The 17,883-nt window shown below is 39.5% G+C and overlaps 1 protein-coding gene across 1 annotated transcript in view; it reads right to left on the bottom strand.

Moving 5' to 3' along the window:
• Window positions 1-381: 381 nt before the first annotated feature.
• Window positions 382-17,883, bottom strand: part of LOC102195292 (calcium/calmodulin-dependent protein kinase type II subunit gamma-like) — a 42,538-nt gene continuing 25,036 nt past the window's right edge. The window contains exons 13-22 of the mRNA XM_005727505.1: window positions 16,999-17,039; window positions 12,962-13,042; window positions 10,738-10,782; window positions 9,815-9,869; window positions 6,842-6,946; window positions 6,363-6,491; window positions 5,579-5,654; window positions 4,228-4,322; window positions 3,522-3,773; window positions 382-2,439 (exon numbers count right to left, since the gene is read on the bottom strand). Coding sequence (XP_005727562.1) covers window positions 3,541-3,773; window positions 4,228-4,322; window positions 5,579-5,654; window positions 6,363-6,491; window positions 6,842-6,946; window positions 9,815-9,869; window positions 10,738-10,782; window positions 12,962-13,042; window positions 16,999-17,039 — 860 coding nt within the window. The 3' untranslated portion in view covers window positions 382-2,439; window positions 3,522-3,540. The remainder of the gene's footprint in view (window positions 2,440-3,521; window positions 3,774-4,227; window positions 4,323-5,578; window positions 5,655-6,362; window positions 6,492-6,841; window positions 6,947-9,814; window positions 9,870-10,737; window positions 10,783-12,961; window positions 13,043-16,998; window positions 17,040-17,883) is intronic.

Below are 17,883 nucleotides of genomic sequence, written 5' to 3'. Positions count from 1 at the left end.
CTGGTTTTACAACGCTTCATTGTGGTGCAAAAAGTGGGAGGAGACACAGTTTTCATGGCATGTCAGATATGTCCACAGCACAGGCGCTTGATACAGTAGGCTGGGGCTCACATTTGATTTAAATGTATTTACTTTTTCTTTTTTCTACAGTCTGTTTACCGTGTTAGCGCACAGATATGCGATGGTCCGAAGCTTCGATGTGGTTTCTGCTCTTAGGTGACCACCAGCAACAGGACGGGTGGTGCATGAGTTACTATTAAGCGGCGCCGCACGGGACAGGACAGATAGCAAGCCTCACCCCTCCACTGGTACAAAGTCACACACTCACAAAGTTTCTACGACACAGTGCTGCAAAGTTTAACCACTGAAACACAGATATGGTTTTTTTTTTTTTTGTCCTCCTAAAAGGCAGAATCTTTGATCTCATGTGCTTTCATGATGTGAGTTCCAAAAATATTTAACAAGAAGAAATCTTTATCCCAACATTTCAGCATTCGGTGTGTGCAGTGATCTGTGTGTGAGGGGATGAATCTCCATTCAATTCAAACCCTTAATATTTTTAACCTCTGCATAAAACAAATGGAAAATATCAAAGATTAGATCAAAACACTAACAGCTACAACATTTACAACAGAATCTGACAAAAAAACAAAACTAAATGGGGCCAAATTCACTGACTGCAGTTGATCAGCGAAGGTCCCAGAGCCCTCTAGCCAGTGTAGCCCTCTTCCCATCGTGCCTTTTTTAAAATTTCCTCCTGTCCATTCCCTCGGCTGCATTCCTTTTTAAACATGCTTTTTTTTTTTTTTATTAAATAATGCCAGGACTTCACACAGAAGTACAGCAAGCCAAGACTGACAATATACAAATTATTTCAAGAACACAATCAGAACAAGAGACAGGCATAAGGGTGACATCATCATCATCACACGTCGTGGTGCTACTAAGATGGTAGTACGAACTGGTTAGCGAAGGTCACGACAAATGTGGAGATTGTAAAAGGGAAGGAATGATGAAAGTAGAGTGGCAGAGGTAGGGTGAGGGGGAAGGATTTTGGCAAGCATAACCTGAAGTTGCAGAAAGGTTCACTCCCTCAGAAGAGCGACCACAACAGCATCGAGTCTTAAGTGTCTGTGCAAAAACAGTACAGGCCATCAGAGAGTTAAGATAAATCATGCTTCACATCAAATACACACACACACACATACACACAGACACAAACAAAACGAAACTAAAGAGTTAGATTGAGAGCATCCATGCTTTCAGACCAGGTAGTTTAGAGACGTGAGGAGCTTTAGACTTTGACCAATGGCGCTGCCTAGTGTTCCAATGCACACAGTGCAGGGCAGACAGATGGAGGCCTTCTGCAACTTCAGGATGAGCTGGCCTGCATGCCGTGTCTAAAGCTCAGGAGAGGCTCCACCTCAAAGGCTGGAGCACAGGGACTTTGTGTGTGTGTGTGTGTGTGCATGCATGTTGCATGTGAATATGTTTGTATTTACAACACGGGACCAAATAAAACGAGAAAAAAAAAGCCGAAAACACCATCACACTCATCTTCAGCTCCCCTACCTACACCTCAGAAGTAAATCATGCCTCCCTCCACCCCCTTTTGTCCTATATAAATATCCATTTATACACAATTCTGTTAAATAAAACCCCTCTTGATTAAAAATGATTATTTTTTCCAACACAAAATACTTTAAAACAGTATCCCTCATTCAGGAGATGAAACGTTTTTCAGAATACATATTACAAAAAGACAAAATAAAAATAAAGGTCCCTTCAGTAACACCTGAACCCCCTTAAAACATCGTGTGCAGATACTCAAATCTGACGCTTAAATCTGGTGTTAAATTCTAATATTAGTTGCTCCCGTTCCCATAAACCCCACCCACAAATACCTTACAACTCTAAAACGACTGGATTCAAACAGACGCTCTGAACAGAAATCACTTTTTCCCCAGACATCCTTGCTGCCCCGGTCTCTGTGCGAAGTGTACTTATTTTTCATTTGTTATACATAATTTTGAACATGTTAATACTTTTCCACGTGGCAGACGAACAAAGAGTGGGGAAATGAAGGCCATGGGAGAAAAGGATCGGGACAGCATCACCCCTGTGTTGCCACCAGAAGCATGCACCATCTGCAAAAAGGGGCTGACATCAGCTGGGCCCCAACATCATCTAGCTAGGGTTGGACTGGATTGGTGTTGGTCGGTGTGGTCGGTCATTCAGTCGAGCTTTTAAGATATGCTTTTTTTTTTTCTTTTAATTTTTATTGTTTTTTGGTTTGTGGCTTTTTTCTTTTTCTTTTTAAATTGTAAGGTATGTTTCCCACATTGGTGTTTTCCAAGCAGCCTCTTCCTGGGCAGGATCCAGACACCGCTCCGACCACGGAGAATAAATGCTCCCAATAGCTTTAGACTTCAGGCAAAGCTGGAAAAAGGAGAGCACTGCGGTTAGTGAGTAAGTTGTCTCAGGGTTGAGGATGAGAACTAAAGGACACAGAGCTTATGCTTTCCCACTGAGCCTGAGATCTGTGGACTCTTTTAAAAAGCAGATTAAAAACTAATCTTTTTAAACTATATTTTCTATCTCCTTGTCTTTGTTTTTAGCTATTTTCTGTGATAGTTATCTTGAAAAGCGCCACATAAATACACTAAGAATATTTTACTGTGTTATGGATTCTTCTCAGTTTCCACAGCTGGTGGACTGAATGCAGTGGGGAACACAGGGCATCCCTGTAAAAAGCCCCTTAATTTTTCTATTAAACTGACTTGTTTTCACTATTGTCTAAATACAGTAAAAGGAATATCACTCTTCTTTTACTTATACATATTACAGGGATAACTCAGTAGGTAGAGTGGTCGGCTTCCAATCCACTGACTGGCTACCCTGAGGTACCCCCGAGCAAGGTACACTGGCTGCCACTGCTTCACTGAGTGAATGGGTTAAATGCAGAGAGGAATTTCCCCACAGGGATCAATAAAGTATTATCATTATTATTATATTGATGGACAACATGCTTCATATTGTATGCGACTCAGCTCTTTGCCTAATAACACTGAGTTTACTCAACAACTCTTAATATCTCTGATTACAATGAGTACCTTTAAACTCTGATGGATATCATTAAACTGTCGCACAGGCCTGCTTCTCTAATGTGCCACTAGAGTTTTAGGTGATCTAGCTTTAGCCGATGCTGTTGAAATTTTATACACAAAAACCAAAATAATGGAGTATCAGTTGTAGAAGTTGCCTAGTGACAGAAATAAAGTAGTTTGAATTAAAGTTGAATGCTAAAGTGTTTGATAATGTAGATGGGAGATGGACAAAAAGATTTCAGTGCTCTAAGTATTAAAAATTGCAATTTAGATTGATGCTGCACACCAAAAATCATTAAAGAACCCAATAACCTGTGCGAAGACATTTTGCAGTCCACATTAATGCTTTTATGCGGCATTGAACTGTTATTGCACCTTTCAGGCTGTCGTATTGAGGTGGTGGCATCACCTTACCTGGGCCTGAGTTCTCAGTTCACTGCAGGGGTGCCGCTGGCGCCCCTGAGCAGTGGAAGTGCACATTGAGCCATTTGGCGTCACGGCGATGCCACACACGAGTCTCCTCAGACTGGCAGGAACGCGGCCGTCCCTGACCGTCGATGTACTGCGTCAGACGAATGTAGGCGATGCAGGCGGCATCCTCGCCGATCAGATGGACGTGGGGGTTGAGGATGGTGGTGTGCACCGGTTTGCTGTTTTTACTCAGAACTATGATGGAAAAATGCAAAATGCATTAACTTAATTTGTAAAGGTAGAATTGACACATTGTAGTGTTTATGGCTTTAATGTCCCAGCTGCATTTATTCCATATATTTTTATTAATTTAATATTTTCTTTAATTCATTGGATTCACCACTTCAAAACACTGATGATCTGCTAGATTTTAGATTGTAAATTGGACAAATGTTGTTAATTAAAAGAAAAGAGAAAAAGAGGAAGCAAAGCTTGCAGATTCTGCAACTTTAAACATTTATTGCAGTCTTAAATTAGAGGGTAGAGAGATCCAACATGTTTGGTTACATTTGACCATTAAATGAAAACTTTAGTAAATGAACATATCACTGTAGGCTAAACTCTTGTTAGCAAATGCCAACTATATTGCCCCTGTGGATTCAAAGGGCTCAAGAACTGAAGGAAAAATCCACTAAATCAAGTAACTTACGATTCTCAAAGTAGAACTTGTGAAAGTCCATTCCCTCGACCAAGTTTCCGAGGGCCTCCGGTTCAAAAGAAGTAAGTCCTGGATCACAGATTCTCCTGTGAGGAAAAATCAATCAAGAGAATCCTCACGTGAACAATGACAAAGAGTAAAATCTGCAAATGTGACCAAAAAATAAAAGGAGAAATTCATAGTAATCTACAGCACTGTGGAAAAAGTCCTGAGCTGTCTTTAATTTCTTGCTAGGAAAATGGGCTCAATCTTTTACATGTTTAAACATGTACAAAAATGCAGCGTATAAGGCAGAAACAGAGTTTGTATAAGCTTGAACAACCTAAAGTCAATATTTGGTATGACCACCTTTACTCTTTAACATAGCCTGAACCTTAATGCAAGCTTTCTTGCAATTTCTCCTGGAATAGTTCTCCAGGCATCTTGAAGGAAACTTAAGGCTCTTCTTTGGATGTTGGCTGCCTTTTGTACCTTTCTCTGACAAGGTGATCCCAAACTGCTTCAGTGATGTTGAGGTCCAGGCTCTGGGGAGGCCAATCCATGGCTGAAAGTGCTCCATAATGTGTTTTCTATTCAGGTATGCTTTTACTGCACTGACAGTGCAAATGAAGCTGTTGCCAATCAGATACTTTCCCGATGGAAATACATGGTAGATCAGACTCTGATGGCCTCACTATTGAACCTCTTTCCTAACCTCCTCCATTCATTCTGATGACAAGTTGAACCAAAAATGTCAAATTTGGATTCATAGTAAAGATGAGGCATCTCTCAGGTTCTGTGTCAGGTCTATCAAATACTGTTCATCTCTTGTAGATACATTTTTAAGTTTGCCACTTCTTGTTTTTGTCCAACACTTATCAATCTTTTATGGACACACTGCACACCCTTCTGAGATGCAACACATTTGCAGCTAATAGCTCTTTGTGCTTATAACTATGTTATTGATGGTATTTTCCTTAAATTCAACACAAGAAATGGGAACAAGCTGTATTTTTGTCACCTGCTGCTAGAAACAAAGTGCCTAAAGATAAAATTTTCAGTTGGTTCTCTGCTAAGTTGTCTGTGTAGACACTTCATATGTGAATGATTCACAAGTGAGTGTTAAGTGGCTTAATACAGCAAGGAAACCTCCCCCCCCCAAAAAAACAAACAAACAAACATCCCTTTCAAAACGGTCGCATACTGGACTGAAAAAAGCATCTAAGCTTTGAAAGACCTCGAGACAGCCTGGAGAACTATTGCTCAATTAGTGGTACTAGCTCAAAACTTTAGCACAGAGCTGTAAGAGCACTTGAACACTGATGACACACAAAATACTATTGATTTATATATAAAAACTTACGTGTAAGCCTCAAAATCGCCATTGTTGATGGCTTCAATCAGTTGTTCAGTCATCTTTATTATCTCCTGTTTACGAGCTGCAAGCAGAGAGTGGAGGAGGTGGTGGGAAGAGGAGGGCGGGCACACAAGAGGTCACAGATTGTCAGGGATCATTTGGAGGCTGAACATGCACATCCACGTCGCATGCTTTCCCTCAACTTACTGCCTGACATTTGAAATAAGCTCTACACACGGGAACACCGCCTCTGGTATAAATGACAGTGACATTTAAGGTCACCCAAACACATCACATACTTCAATACTGAACACAGAATCAAGAGTATTTGAAGCTGTATGCAATGTTCAACAGGCCACTGAACCCTGAAATCTCTAAAATAAACAACTAAGCTAACTTCTCTCGACTGAAGGAATTCCAAAAATATTTCACAAACAAAACTGATCATTTACTACAGTTTTTGAATTTGAGAGCACCAAAAAATACTGCAGGAGGTTAATCATCATCAAAAACACCAGTTATTAAACTGAATCTGTAGCAGAGATGATCACAAAGCCACTAACTCCATGTACGCACTCACAGCGTAATCAGCAGAGATTTTCACACACCAGACTTTATGGATTCTCATGTTGTAAATGACATCAGCTAACATGCAGCAGCTAAGCCAGAACGTCCAGCAAAACTCAGACCTGCATGTCCATAAAGTCTTCTGTCAACAAATGACGCACAGTTTGAACAAAAGGCTTTCGGAGCCTTTGCACAAACACACCAAAACCTGCCTGTCACTTACTCTGCTGCAGGTTGCTGCTGCCTGTGGGGGGTGAAAGAGTGAACTCTGGTGCAGGACACGAGCTCTGAGCTGGGCTGCGCTGAGCTACAGGAACACTGGGGCTGCTAACAGCCTCCTGCAGGGGACCAGCTGCAGGTAGATACAGTCATCCCGGTAAAATAAGGTTATATACATGACTTTGCAATATATGAAATAGTGGGTTGAAGAAGTTGGATACAGATATAGTACAGAAGGGAAGCAGTAAACTGTAGTTATATTAGAGCGCCAGTAGATGGCAGCACAGTAGGGCTGGAAATGGTGCAAGCGCCGGTGATGGCTCGAAGAGCTAATATTCCTATTCATGTGTCGCTGTTTTACCGCCATAATGTCTTGTGTTGCTTGTTTTATTTTGGTCTTGAAATATTGTTGTCTGGTGCGACAGGAAAAGGCCAGAAAGGTCAGAGCTGAGAGGCGAATCAGGTGAACTGCAGCTGACTTACAGGTGAGCGGTGGGCACTGAGGAGACGGGGTCTGCGCCTGCTCCTCAATAGTGCTGGACTGTGTTAACCCTGCACTGTCTGTACTGGTAGAGTCACTGGTGGCCGCTGCTCTCATCACAGGACACACATACAAACAAACATACAGAAACATGCTGATTGGCAGGCCACAGGGTGTTCCTAAAATCTGAGAGGAACTCATCATTTGTCCATCCATTAATCCACCTTAAACTCACTGGCTGCCAGTGTCAATCACATCTTTGAAAGGTATGCAATTTTAAGCCTCACGTAAACCAAAGGAAATCAGCAAATCATCAAGTTTATTGAATGCTATACTGCAAAATGACTTCTCTATTAGCTGGCTAAATGTTTTGGCACTACAAGCTATTGCTGCGCGTATTATCACACAACGCAAGATAAAAAGAGTGACACAAAGAGCTGATCTGCAACATAGAAACCAGCTGCACAAACCAGAAACTACAAAGAAACACAAGCTGGACATGACAAACGCGCTACACTTGTGCTCTGAAGTGAGCGCGCTTTCAGCATTAAGACACAGCAGCCTGATGTCTAATTTCAGAGATTAATTTTGAAATGAGAAAGATCACACACAACACAACCTTCAACAACGGAATTTATTACTGGCCTCAAATGTGCAGCAAATACCAGGACAAAATGGCATACGATTCTGCAGCAACGGTTTAATTACAGTTGGTTTTAGGAGACTGCAGCACAACTAAGTTTAAAGTGAAGAGTTTTAGTTCATCGTGTTGCAGAAGATTGGAAATCTGAACACAATCTGCTTGATATATCTTATTTGTTCTTTATCTTTAAGGCCTTTCCTGTTTTCTTCTTGTGTTTTGTGTTAGACACAAGCTCTTCTTACTGTTCACTTGAAGCACTTAAAACCACAAGTCAATTTTACCATAGTCACACATCACTTTATTCTACGTATTTACGCATTTCTATCTATACTCTATTCACAACTGCAGCCAATTTAATATGCATGTCTTTGTCCGGATTACCAGATGGAAACACAGCAAGAGCCCGGAGATTCAACCCCAGAATGTTCTTGCTGTGAAGGGATGGTGCAAACCACTGCGCACAACCTGAAGATTTAACATCCAGCCTTGTAGACAAAAGAGCTAACACTAATCAAGCAGATTCTTTCATCCAACAAATTATAAAAGCATTCAAACTCAGAGATAGACAATAGAGACACGATAAACAAAGGCATTTTGATTGCATGTTAGTGATGCTTTTTAAGATCAAGTGGTAGTAAATCCATGAACATCGCCTTAAGTAACAGGATTAACTCCTTTCTGGTAAGCTGCAGGTAGCTCTGTGCTACTTCTTTCAACTGAGAAACCTTAAAAGGTCATCCCTGAGGCTGAAGATAGCTTAATTAAAGGCTTAAGTGGTGTTTGATGGCAGCATACACACACTTACGCAAACAACAATCGAAATGAGGCAAAGATACCGTCACGTGGAACACACAACAGTGAGCTTTGGAGGTGTCATTACCAAGGGATCCTTTGTTTGGACTTATTCAGATGATGATGTAATTACTGTAAGAGCAGAATACTCCCGTTCTCTACACACAGCAGTGTTTACTCTCAGTCATTCTTTCTAATCCCTGCCGCAGATCCATGAGGTACTGCTCACCAAAGCCATGGCTTTCACTTTCTAATACAACTGTGATTAAAAGTCACAACGGGCAGAACTTTAAAGTGATTACAGCATCTTTCAAAACATTTGCAGATAATCCTCCAGAAAAGACAAAAAAATTACTTTGAAGTAATTAACGTTTGTTTCATTTGTTGTTTGTAGAACAATCTATCCCAAATAAATGGTAGGACTGCAAACCTTCATCCTGCTTTGATATTTAACTTTCTTATAGCTCAGTCACTTAAGTAAAAATACGAACCTTGCAACTAAGAAGAAGAAAAAAAAAGATGGTTCATTGCACTGAATTTTATGATTACCCGTATGATTGCACAGGTCACCTGGTGGGATGCTTCTGACTCAGACCGACTGCAATCCTTCTCAGGACAGATTAGTAAATGTTTGTATATAATTTCCATCTGATTCACAAACAAACATTGTCATCAATCTGAGTCAGTCAGCATCAATGACCACAACTCATCTGCGGCATGGCTTTTTACAGCAAGGACCCAAATCAACTGGTTGCCAAATGGTTGTATTCTGGTTATAATGCTTTATAAAAGCAAGGTTGCAGTTAAATATCTGTCCTGGAGCAATACATCTCTCTTTATGGAGAAATCTTCTGAGTATAAGTAGTTAATGTGAATTTCTGTGTGTAGGAAGCAGCAGATTCGTGCCGACTTGTCACCGTTAACTCCCATACCATCACAAGCAGACTGCATTTAATTGCCAACCTGACATTATTCAATCAGGACTGACTCCTTTGTCATTTCATTGCCGTTCTGATGCACCAAAGTTTCTTTGACGACTGCAACTGACTAGTCACACACCTGGACCCCGTCTTATAGCATCTATTTCAACACCAACAAGCTCACAAGTTCACATGCTTGCAATATTTTTGGTTATTTTCCTTAGCGTGAGTGCAGCATTGAGGACAAGGCTCGCCCATTAGGCCCTCCTACAGGAATTAGTCGAGACAACAGAAAAAGCATATTATCTGGCATAGCAGTACTGTTTAAGTCAGTCAACATGCACAGCACAGCGTTCAGACGTAGCGTTTCTTTCCTGCAATGCTCCTCCAACTCCAAAACGTACTGACTATCCCAGCCTGAAGTGCTCTGACGGAAGCTTTTTGTAGTGGAAAAGCAGAGTTGGCAGATTCCTGAAAGCTCTACCTAGAGGACATGCATCACCTTAACATAAAGCGAGGAAATAAATATTTTGTCTTTTTTTTTTTTTTTAATCTATCTGATCTGGATTGGATGCAAAGTGAACCAATGCATGCAGAGTAGGTGAAAGTTGGACAAGTACCTTTCCTACCTTTCATCTCCTCCTCTTCAATGTTATTACAGCTCTCAGTGGAGCCCTGTCAAACACAAAGGGGTGAGACAAAAAGAGAGGTGGATGGAGAGAGGAGGAGTGGGTGGAAGAGGAAAAAGTTGGATAAGGGAGAGGTGGACAATCATCTTTTAATTTGTAGCTGAGACAGGTTTGGGATGCTTTAGACGCCTATAAAAACACAGAGACAACCTGATGGACAGATGGACGGGTACATGACTCCCTCCCAGGAGCACAAACCAGCCAGAACAGCAGCGAAGAGAAGCGCAGAGAGCCACACATTACGGCAACGTGTGGGAGCAGTTTAAAATGAATTTTTAACAGGAAGGCGTGTGTAAGAGAAGATTAGTGCAGAACCGCTTCTCGAGAGGAAACATGCCCATGTGGCAATGTGAGAAAAGTTTCAGTGTACAGGAAATAGTGCAACACCATCAGCATTTGAATATGTAGTGACACTGGTATTTAACAAACGTGTGTGCACCAACACAACAGTGAAAGCTGTGCGGCACTTGGTTCCTGTTTTAGTAAAGAGTCTGTTTGTGCGTGTAGGATTTTCTCTTTCACATAAGGAGTAGTAGTAGGGTACCATGAGTATTTGCAAGTTTGGAAAAGGCAATGGAAAGTTTGTAGTCTGTCAATATCAGGTGCTCTGAGGGGAAAAAAACTGAGGATCAACTAAACCATCTCAAAGGGAAGCAGATTGAAAATAATAATAAAAAAACCCCCTGAAAATATCAAAGGTTGTATTCCTGTGTTCTTACATAAGCAGATTATCACCTTAAACATGAAGTGTATAATTATTTTAATGGTGGTGTATGCAGAAATATTAGAGAAAATCCTCCACGAGTGTTAGTAGTAGTGGCTGGTGGCTTGAGGCTGGAGTAGAAGCAGCTTACCTTGGTGCCGTCTGCTGGGTTGTGTACAACAGTTGTCTGGGCTTCCTGGGGGGAGGTAGGAGACACTTTACCATGCAGGGAGTGTATGATAGGGAGGGGGTGGGCACCAGCAAAAGATGCCAGGGAATATCATGACGACAGACGCATGAGGGCACACCAAAACAAAGCACAGTGCAGAGGCTGTGGAACATTTATGGTAATAAAAATCCATGATTGTTGATGTCAAGGCGCTCAGTATCAGTCTGTTTCCCCATTCACCAGCACTGTGGCCTACAGGACTGTTTTAGAACCTCCGAAATGGATGAAAACAGCCATGAACACAGCTATACACATATCCACCACCAGCCAAGGCCATGACTGAGGAGGAGGGGTTTGCAATTTGTAAACCATATTACAAAAACCTACACATAGCTATAGTGACTTTAAAGCTAAGCTAGTAAATGGATAAATACTAGATAATATTTCACATCTCAACCCTCCATCCCATGTGGGCTGAAGACTGGTTTAATGGTGAATTGTGTTTGTGCAACAACTCCTCATCCCCAGCCTTGACCCTGTGACATAAACATTTAGCACAAAGCAATTCAAGAGCTCAAGTACTGGACAGTGTGGAAAACAAACCCACGGTATCCTGGTTTAGTCAGTCAGGAGCACTTGCATGATCTCCACCAACCCTGGACCCAACTTTTAGAAGATGCAGCCCCTTCAGTGACGTATGGGATTATGCAGAATTTAAAGTATTACAAGTAATGGCAGCGAGACGACAGTCCCAGGTTGTAAACTCTTATGGGGACTGGTTGCTGGGAAGGCAGTCTGTGCTCTATAAGAATCAAATATTATTTATATACTTATATATATATAAATAAATACAAATGCATTCTTGCAGATTAAAATAAAAATACTGATGCTGTTATGTTTGTGTGGTAAATGTCGTATACTGTACATAAATGATGGAAGCCTTTTATAAAGCTTTAAACTGAGGATTTTGACTGTTGAGATCTGCTGTTTTGAAACTGGAGAGTGTGGGCTGGCTCTGACAAGAAAAGGCAAGCTAAGGTAAGATAAGTTTACCTTCTTTTTAACATTATTTGGGACTAAATTTAGCAAAAAAGGTCTTATTTGTTTTAATGTAATCTTTATTTTTACAAGTAATCCCACTGACATTCAGACAAGCATGACAAAATTACAACAATTAAATACCAAATCTTTTTTTTACTATGTTATATTCAATAAGACTAAAAGCTACCAATAAAGACTGGAAATATCTTGTTAAAGAAAACAAACTGTATGAAATGACATTTTGAATTTATAGAGAAAGTTAATTACTGGAAACATTCTTAAGTCTTCAAAACGCCTATTTGTGCTAGATTTTGTTACTTAGATGTTTTGGTTTAGTCTTATGCTAGGCTTAAGACATGATAGGCATGATATTTATTTATTTCCCACTAATGCAATGGACCATTTCTGATCATTTTTAAGTTTTTGTATTAATTAGAAATGAAGTACACATTCAGTGCACATTTCCTTGTCGTGTGTTATGTTGCCATCGTTTCCATTTAACCAACCTGAGACAAACATCGTACAAACTTTTGTATGTTGTGTAAATGACTCGATCCCAAAAACACAGGGGCTGCATCCTCTTGCAAAAATATGGCTTGTTTTTCATTTGTCAACTCAGGCTGCTGTTTTACCCAGAAGCCCCCATCATTTACCATTCAGAAATTGAAGAGCAATTTGTGAAAGGTCATCTTTTGATGTAGAGGCAATAACCTCCACTTCAGAGGCAAAGCATCAACAAAGCTCTGGTGACATAGTTGAACACACAAAGGAGTCACGAGGATGTGGTTGAGCAGAACTTGATTGAAGTGTCTGCTGTTGTACTGGAAAATGAAAGTCATTTGTCTACCTGTCAGGCACCGGGTAAATATATGAAGGTGTGTCCACGGAGGTATGGGTAAAACACAAGCCAGGAGAGACAAACTCAAAGGGGCAAGCCAGTCATTTAATTTTAAAGTCATCAAATTCACCGCCAAGATCACAGTTTGTGTTCGAAACGGAAGCAGAGACGCAGACAATGATCGATGAGACAGAGGACAAGGAAAAGGTTTTACTTAATATGGGAAGCGACAAAAAGATTATGAGGGGATAGAACTAAACGATAAGAAGATGGGAAACAATGAAATGATGCTATTAAAAGCAAAGAAACCAAATAGAGATGAGGTACCATTGGTGCTGAAGATGACATGCTGCTGTCTTTGGTGCTGCTGCTGCTTACTACACTGTTTTTACTGTTGTTTCCCTGCGACTGGGGCAAAGAAACACAACACAGAGTGACTCCCACTCCTCCCACTAAACCATGAACCAAGCTATGGGAATCATAGGTGGAATAAAGGAGCCATTACACGGACTATACGCTGCACAGTCAGGGCAAGAGCTGTATGTGCAGATGTTAAACTTACTTTATTTATCTGCACCTTCCTATCTTTGCATTTTAAAGGGCAGGTGCAATCATCAGTATTTCTGCTCTGCATGTAGTTTTAACGTTTCTTTTCATGATCATAGAACTCATAGATACAAAGTAACCAAAACAAAATATTTTTATGCCTTTAATAAAATTGTGAATTGTTAACAGAAAAGTGCATTTTAACAATAAGCATATATTAAGGGCGAATGACTTATTTTCTTCCCCAGCACTTAAAAAAATGTGAATCATTTGCTGAGATAGAAAGAGAAATCAGTCTGTATCTAAAGCGAGCTCAGCAGTCCAGGTCTGTGCATGCAGTGAAAGGCCTTGGGTAGCAGGTTTTTCTCTATTGTGTGAACACATGCAACAGATATGTGGCTTAAGCCGTTTTTCCCCTTCATTAGCTCACGCAAAGATAACACTAAAGCCTATTTTACACACAAAACTACTTAAAGGATCATCTTGAACAGATCCTATTTATGGCTTTGAGTTTTAAAAAGTGAAATCTGTCTAAACCTTTTTCAAATGTTGGCTGCTAATTTAAAAAACACTCACAGCAACATTTACATTTTAATTTTAAAGAAAACAAAATACAGCGGCCAACGATACCCCCTCAGCCTCCTAGTGGATACACGTGTTGTATCAATTTGAAAATCATACATTGCCTTGTTCTCAAGTTATTACATGGCATTAAGGTCGAGGTCACAACTTTTTTTAGTAAATACACCTACGGTGGAATTTAAGCTCCTGTGTTTTTTCATTCTGGAGTTATTGCATTCAGGAACTTTGGTCCTGCCCGCACGGCAGGATGACGATAATACAACATCAGCCTTTTACAGCTGAAGTAAGGTTTAATTTTAAAAAATATGTTCTGAATTCATATTTCTGTTTAGCTATGATATAGGTAGTACAAAATGTAATTAAAATGACATTGGCTGCACTCTTGGAGAATCTACTAATATAATTAAAGTCATGAAGTGCAATCCAAGGTAGAAGACACATTTACAATGCGTTTCTTACTTCACTGTGGTGATTTGTGCAAGCCATAAAGAAACGTTCTGCAAAACTCGCCAAAAACTAGCTTTTGTAAGCAAAAACAAAACAAAAAACAAAACAACCAGGTACAGTAAAAAATTATTCAGCAGGCAGAGAGGGTATGACAAAAAGATGGTGTTGATTGCATTATGGAAAATGTAGGATCTGTGTTTAGAGAGCTTAAAAACCATAAGGACTACACGTTTGGATATTTCTGTCCTTTTAAGCATATTTCTGTCTTGCTTATGAGTTAACATAATTTTTCACTCGCTTGCTCCTAAAAGCTGTAGTAATGTTTCCGCTGGATGACTAAGATATAGGTTATGTTACAGCTGCAGACTGAGGCTGGAATGTATGATGTGAACAAGAGAACACTGTTTCAGCTGGACTCTCCTTTTGGCCTCGAGCTAACTGGAAGGAAAGGGGAATACAAATATTCCCACAGGAAAGTTGAGAGGTGTGGACGAATGGATTACGTCAGTGAAAGATTAAGGCCAAAGTCCTGGGAGTTTTTAGCTGTTTTTCTGCAACTCTCAGAAGAGCAAATTACCCCAGTGTGACTTTAAACAGTATTTTGGCAGTCTCTGAGGCCTACTAGGAACAACTTCTAACAGAATAACTAATGTGCAATGCTGACACCATCAACAAGGCAGATTACAGATTTGACATCTTTTACTGCATTTCAGGGCTGGAGGAGAAACATTTCTCATGAATAAGAAACATTTAACTTTCAAGAAGTTCAAATATAAAAAATATACCTGCAATCATGACAGCATTGTGGAGCCACTTTGTTTGGACCTAACTGATCAAGGTCATGAGCCGACATGTAGCCTTGTTCCTCTTTCTTAAAAAACCCCATATCTGTTAACTTGGTGAATCTGAGCACTTCAGTGCTATTAAAACAACTTGCAGCAGAATTTGGAATAGAAAAGCACAGAAACACAAACATGAGGTCCTTTTAAGATTATTCCCCCCCAAGCCTCCTCAAAAAGGCTGTTTACCAGAATCAAAATATTCAGAACAGCATGTTATTAATGTCTGAAAATGCTAATTAGGCCTCAAACCGAGATATTTCTTAGTACAACCTGCAATCTTGAACCTCAGTTTCCATCTACAAAAATAAACAAAACTGTGTAGTACTTTTCTTTTAATAAAGTTTTATGTTCTTTTGAAAGGGTAACGTCTTTTGGGAGAGATGAGGATAAACTGGACTTTGTATTTAAAGCAGCTAAAGCAATTATTTTGTTATGTTTTCCACAGATATGCAAACCTACCACTAATAAATGTACACTATTAACTAGTTTTGTATCACTTTTACTTTGGAAAATAATGTAGTGAGGGGAAAATGTAGCCATCCAAACAGATCAACAGACCTGAAAAATAAGAAAACAATCTTTTTACTTGATTATTTTATATTCAGAATTTAGAAGCTCACACTTTCTCTAGCTCATATCGGAGAATTTATCTGCAGGTGACAAAGACAGCTGTTTTATTTACGGTAAAAAGGGGAAAGAAGAATTCACTTAAATGAAACATAATGAGGGTACGATAAACATGCAACAACTGAAAAAAAGAAAAATGGTGGTATCTTGAGATTAGCAGGGATTCAGTTGTCCCACGGTGATGGTCAGGTATGAAGCGAAAATGCAGATCCATGGGTCAATGAGTCGCACATCAGAAGGGGGTAACTGGATAGTGAAGAGCGTGTGTGTGTGTGTATTATTCTTTAAATGGTTTTGGTGGCGCTTCCAGAGGAAGGGAATGCAGGGATGTTGTATGAATTTGGAAAAATCCAACAAAAATTGCCATAAACGACCCCTAAAGCATCTCTGCACAAAAGGAAAAAAAATGAAACAGAGAGGGTAAAGGGAGAGCTGGACGGGCAAAGACTCGCAAAGAAGACGGACAAAAAAAAGTTTAAAAAAAAAAATGAACAAAAACGACAGAGCCGATCTCACCATCAAACAAACACTTGAGCTGGACTTCCTTTTCTGACAGACAGCAATGGAAAAGAGGAGGGAAAAAAATAAGGATTCATCGGGAACTAATCAAAAAAGACAAAAAGGTGAAGCTGCCAGATTGATCCCAGAAAGATAGTAAAAAACAAAACAGCTGCACAAGCTTACACAGGAATAAAGATGAGATAAAGGGATTCAGAAAAATCTGAATCAGCTGCAAATAAAAAGGGGGGTTAAAAAATAGAAAAAATATTGGAAATTATTTTATTGGTGTTCAATAACTGGTTGTGCATTTTCTAATGTTTAAGGGTTTAGTTACTGTTTAAGTTACTGTATGTAATGGGAGTTTTGTTTTGCCCTTGGTGAGTACGGCAGTTCATTGCATGCACTGACGCTGACTGTTGATCAAAACAAAAATCGCTGTGAGTCAAAGAAAAGCGGCTGGTTAAAAACACCATTTTAAAAGCTTTTTAATCTTTAGGTAAGCTCGTTAGATCTACTTTAATCTCAATGTGAGTTAACTGAGTTCTTATGAACATAATCAAGTACCTAGTTCATTTCTAAAATAAATCCTATCCCCCTAAGTCACAAAAATCTTTAAAATATATTAAACAGACTTTAGAAAAAAGACCATGTTGCACCAGAGCACAGAGGTGATCTAATTGATCTTGTTCCATCATATCACAGTTAAAAATGGTCTCAGACAGTAATTAGGGGGACAGACCAAAAAGGAGATAAAGATAAGGAGAGTAAGTTAAGTACATAAGTCACATCAAGAAAACCCTCATGGGTCAGAGAGCTTACCTTCACACCGTCCGACTTTTTGTTTAGTAAGGTTTTACACGCTGAAAGAAAGTGAGAAAAGATGATGAGGACGCAGTTTAAGGGGGACAGCTGTCCAATCAACAGAAGAGCTGAAATCACTCAGTCAGCACGACAAAAGACGGCCTAAGACTTTATCAGGTTTCACAAAACTGACTTCACATTGATATTTCTAACAGCAGAGCTGTTGTATGATGGACGATCCCATCAAAAAGTTTACTTTATGAACCACTGTGGATAAACAGGGAATTAAAGAGACTTCAGTAGTGATGATACAGACAAAGCAAAATGATAACGTGAAAATCAAAAACATAACTTGTTGGCAAAATTGAAATCACTGTATAAAAACAGACACATCGACGTAGCCCCATTCATAATTATTTTCCATTATAATGTACACTACACTGACTATGCAGATTGTTTTGCCCAGTAACGTGGAAGTTCCGCATTTTATTTCCACTGCATTGTTACAGTTTTTACACCAAGACTGTAAAAATTATTTAGTTAAAAAATTAAATGTCAGTAATTCACAACTATTGCATGGAGAATCCAAATTCTAAAACAGTAAAATCATTAAAAAATTAATACAGGGAAACAATTAAAAAATTCAAAAAGGTGATTCTGATTGTGAGAGCAGGTCAGCATTACGAGTTCCTAGTAAAACCACATGTTAATTTTCTGAGCTTTAAAGCTCATTTTAAAGTTGGTTTCATTTGTTTATGGTACTGTGTGGATTTCTGGCTCAACCATAATTTTGGGTCCAATAATCCTCTAAACTGTCAAAATGTTAAACAAACACTTTTTGTTCACTTTCCATAATGATAACATCAGTTTCAGCTCAGTTCATAACACTTCTAATATTTCATA

The sequence above is a fragment of the Pundamilia nyererei genome, unplaced genomic scaffold (assembly GCF_000239375.1).
Source record: "Pundamilia nyererei isolate P.nyererei 1_Seehausen unplaced genomic scaffold, PunNye1.0 scaffold00024, whole genome shotgun sequence".
NCBI classification, from domain to species: Eukaryota; Metazoa; Chordata; class Actinopteri; order Cichliformes; family Cichlidae; genus Pundamilia; species Pundamilia nyererei.
The sequence above is the reverse complement of the archived record's forward strand: the minus strand, read 5'-3'. Positions and strand labels throughout refer to the sequence as shown.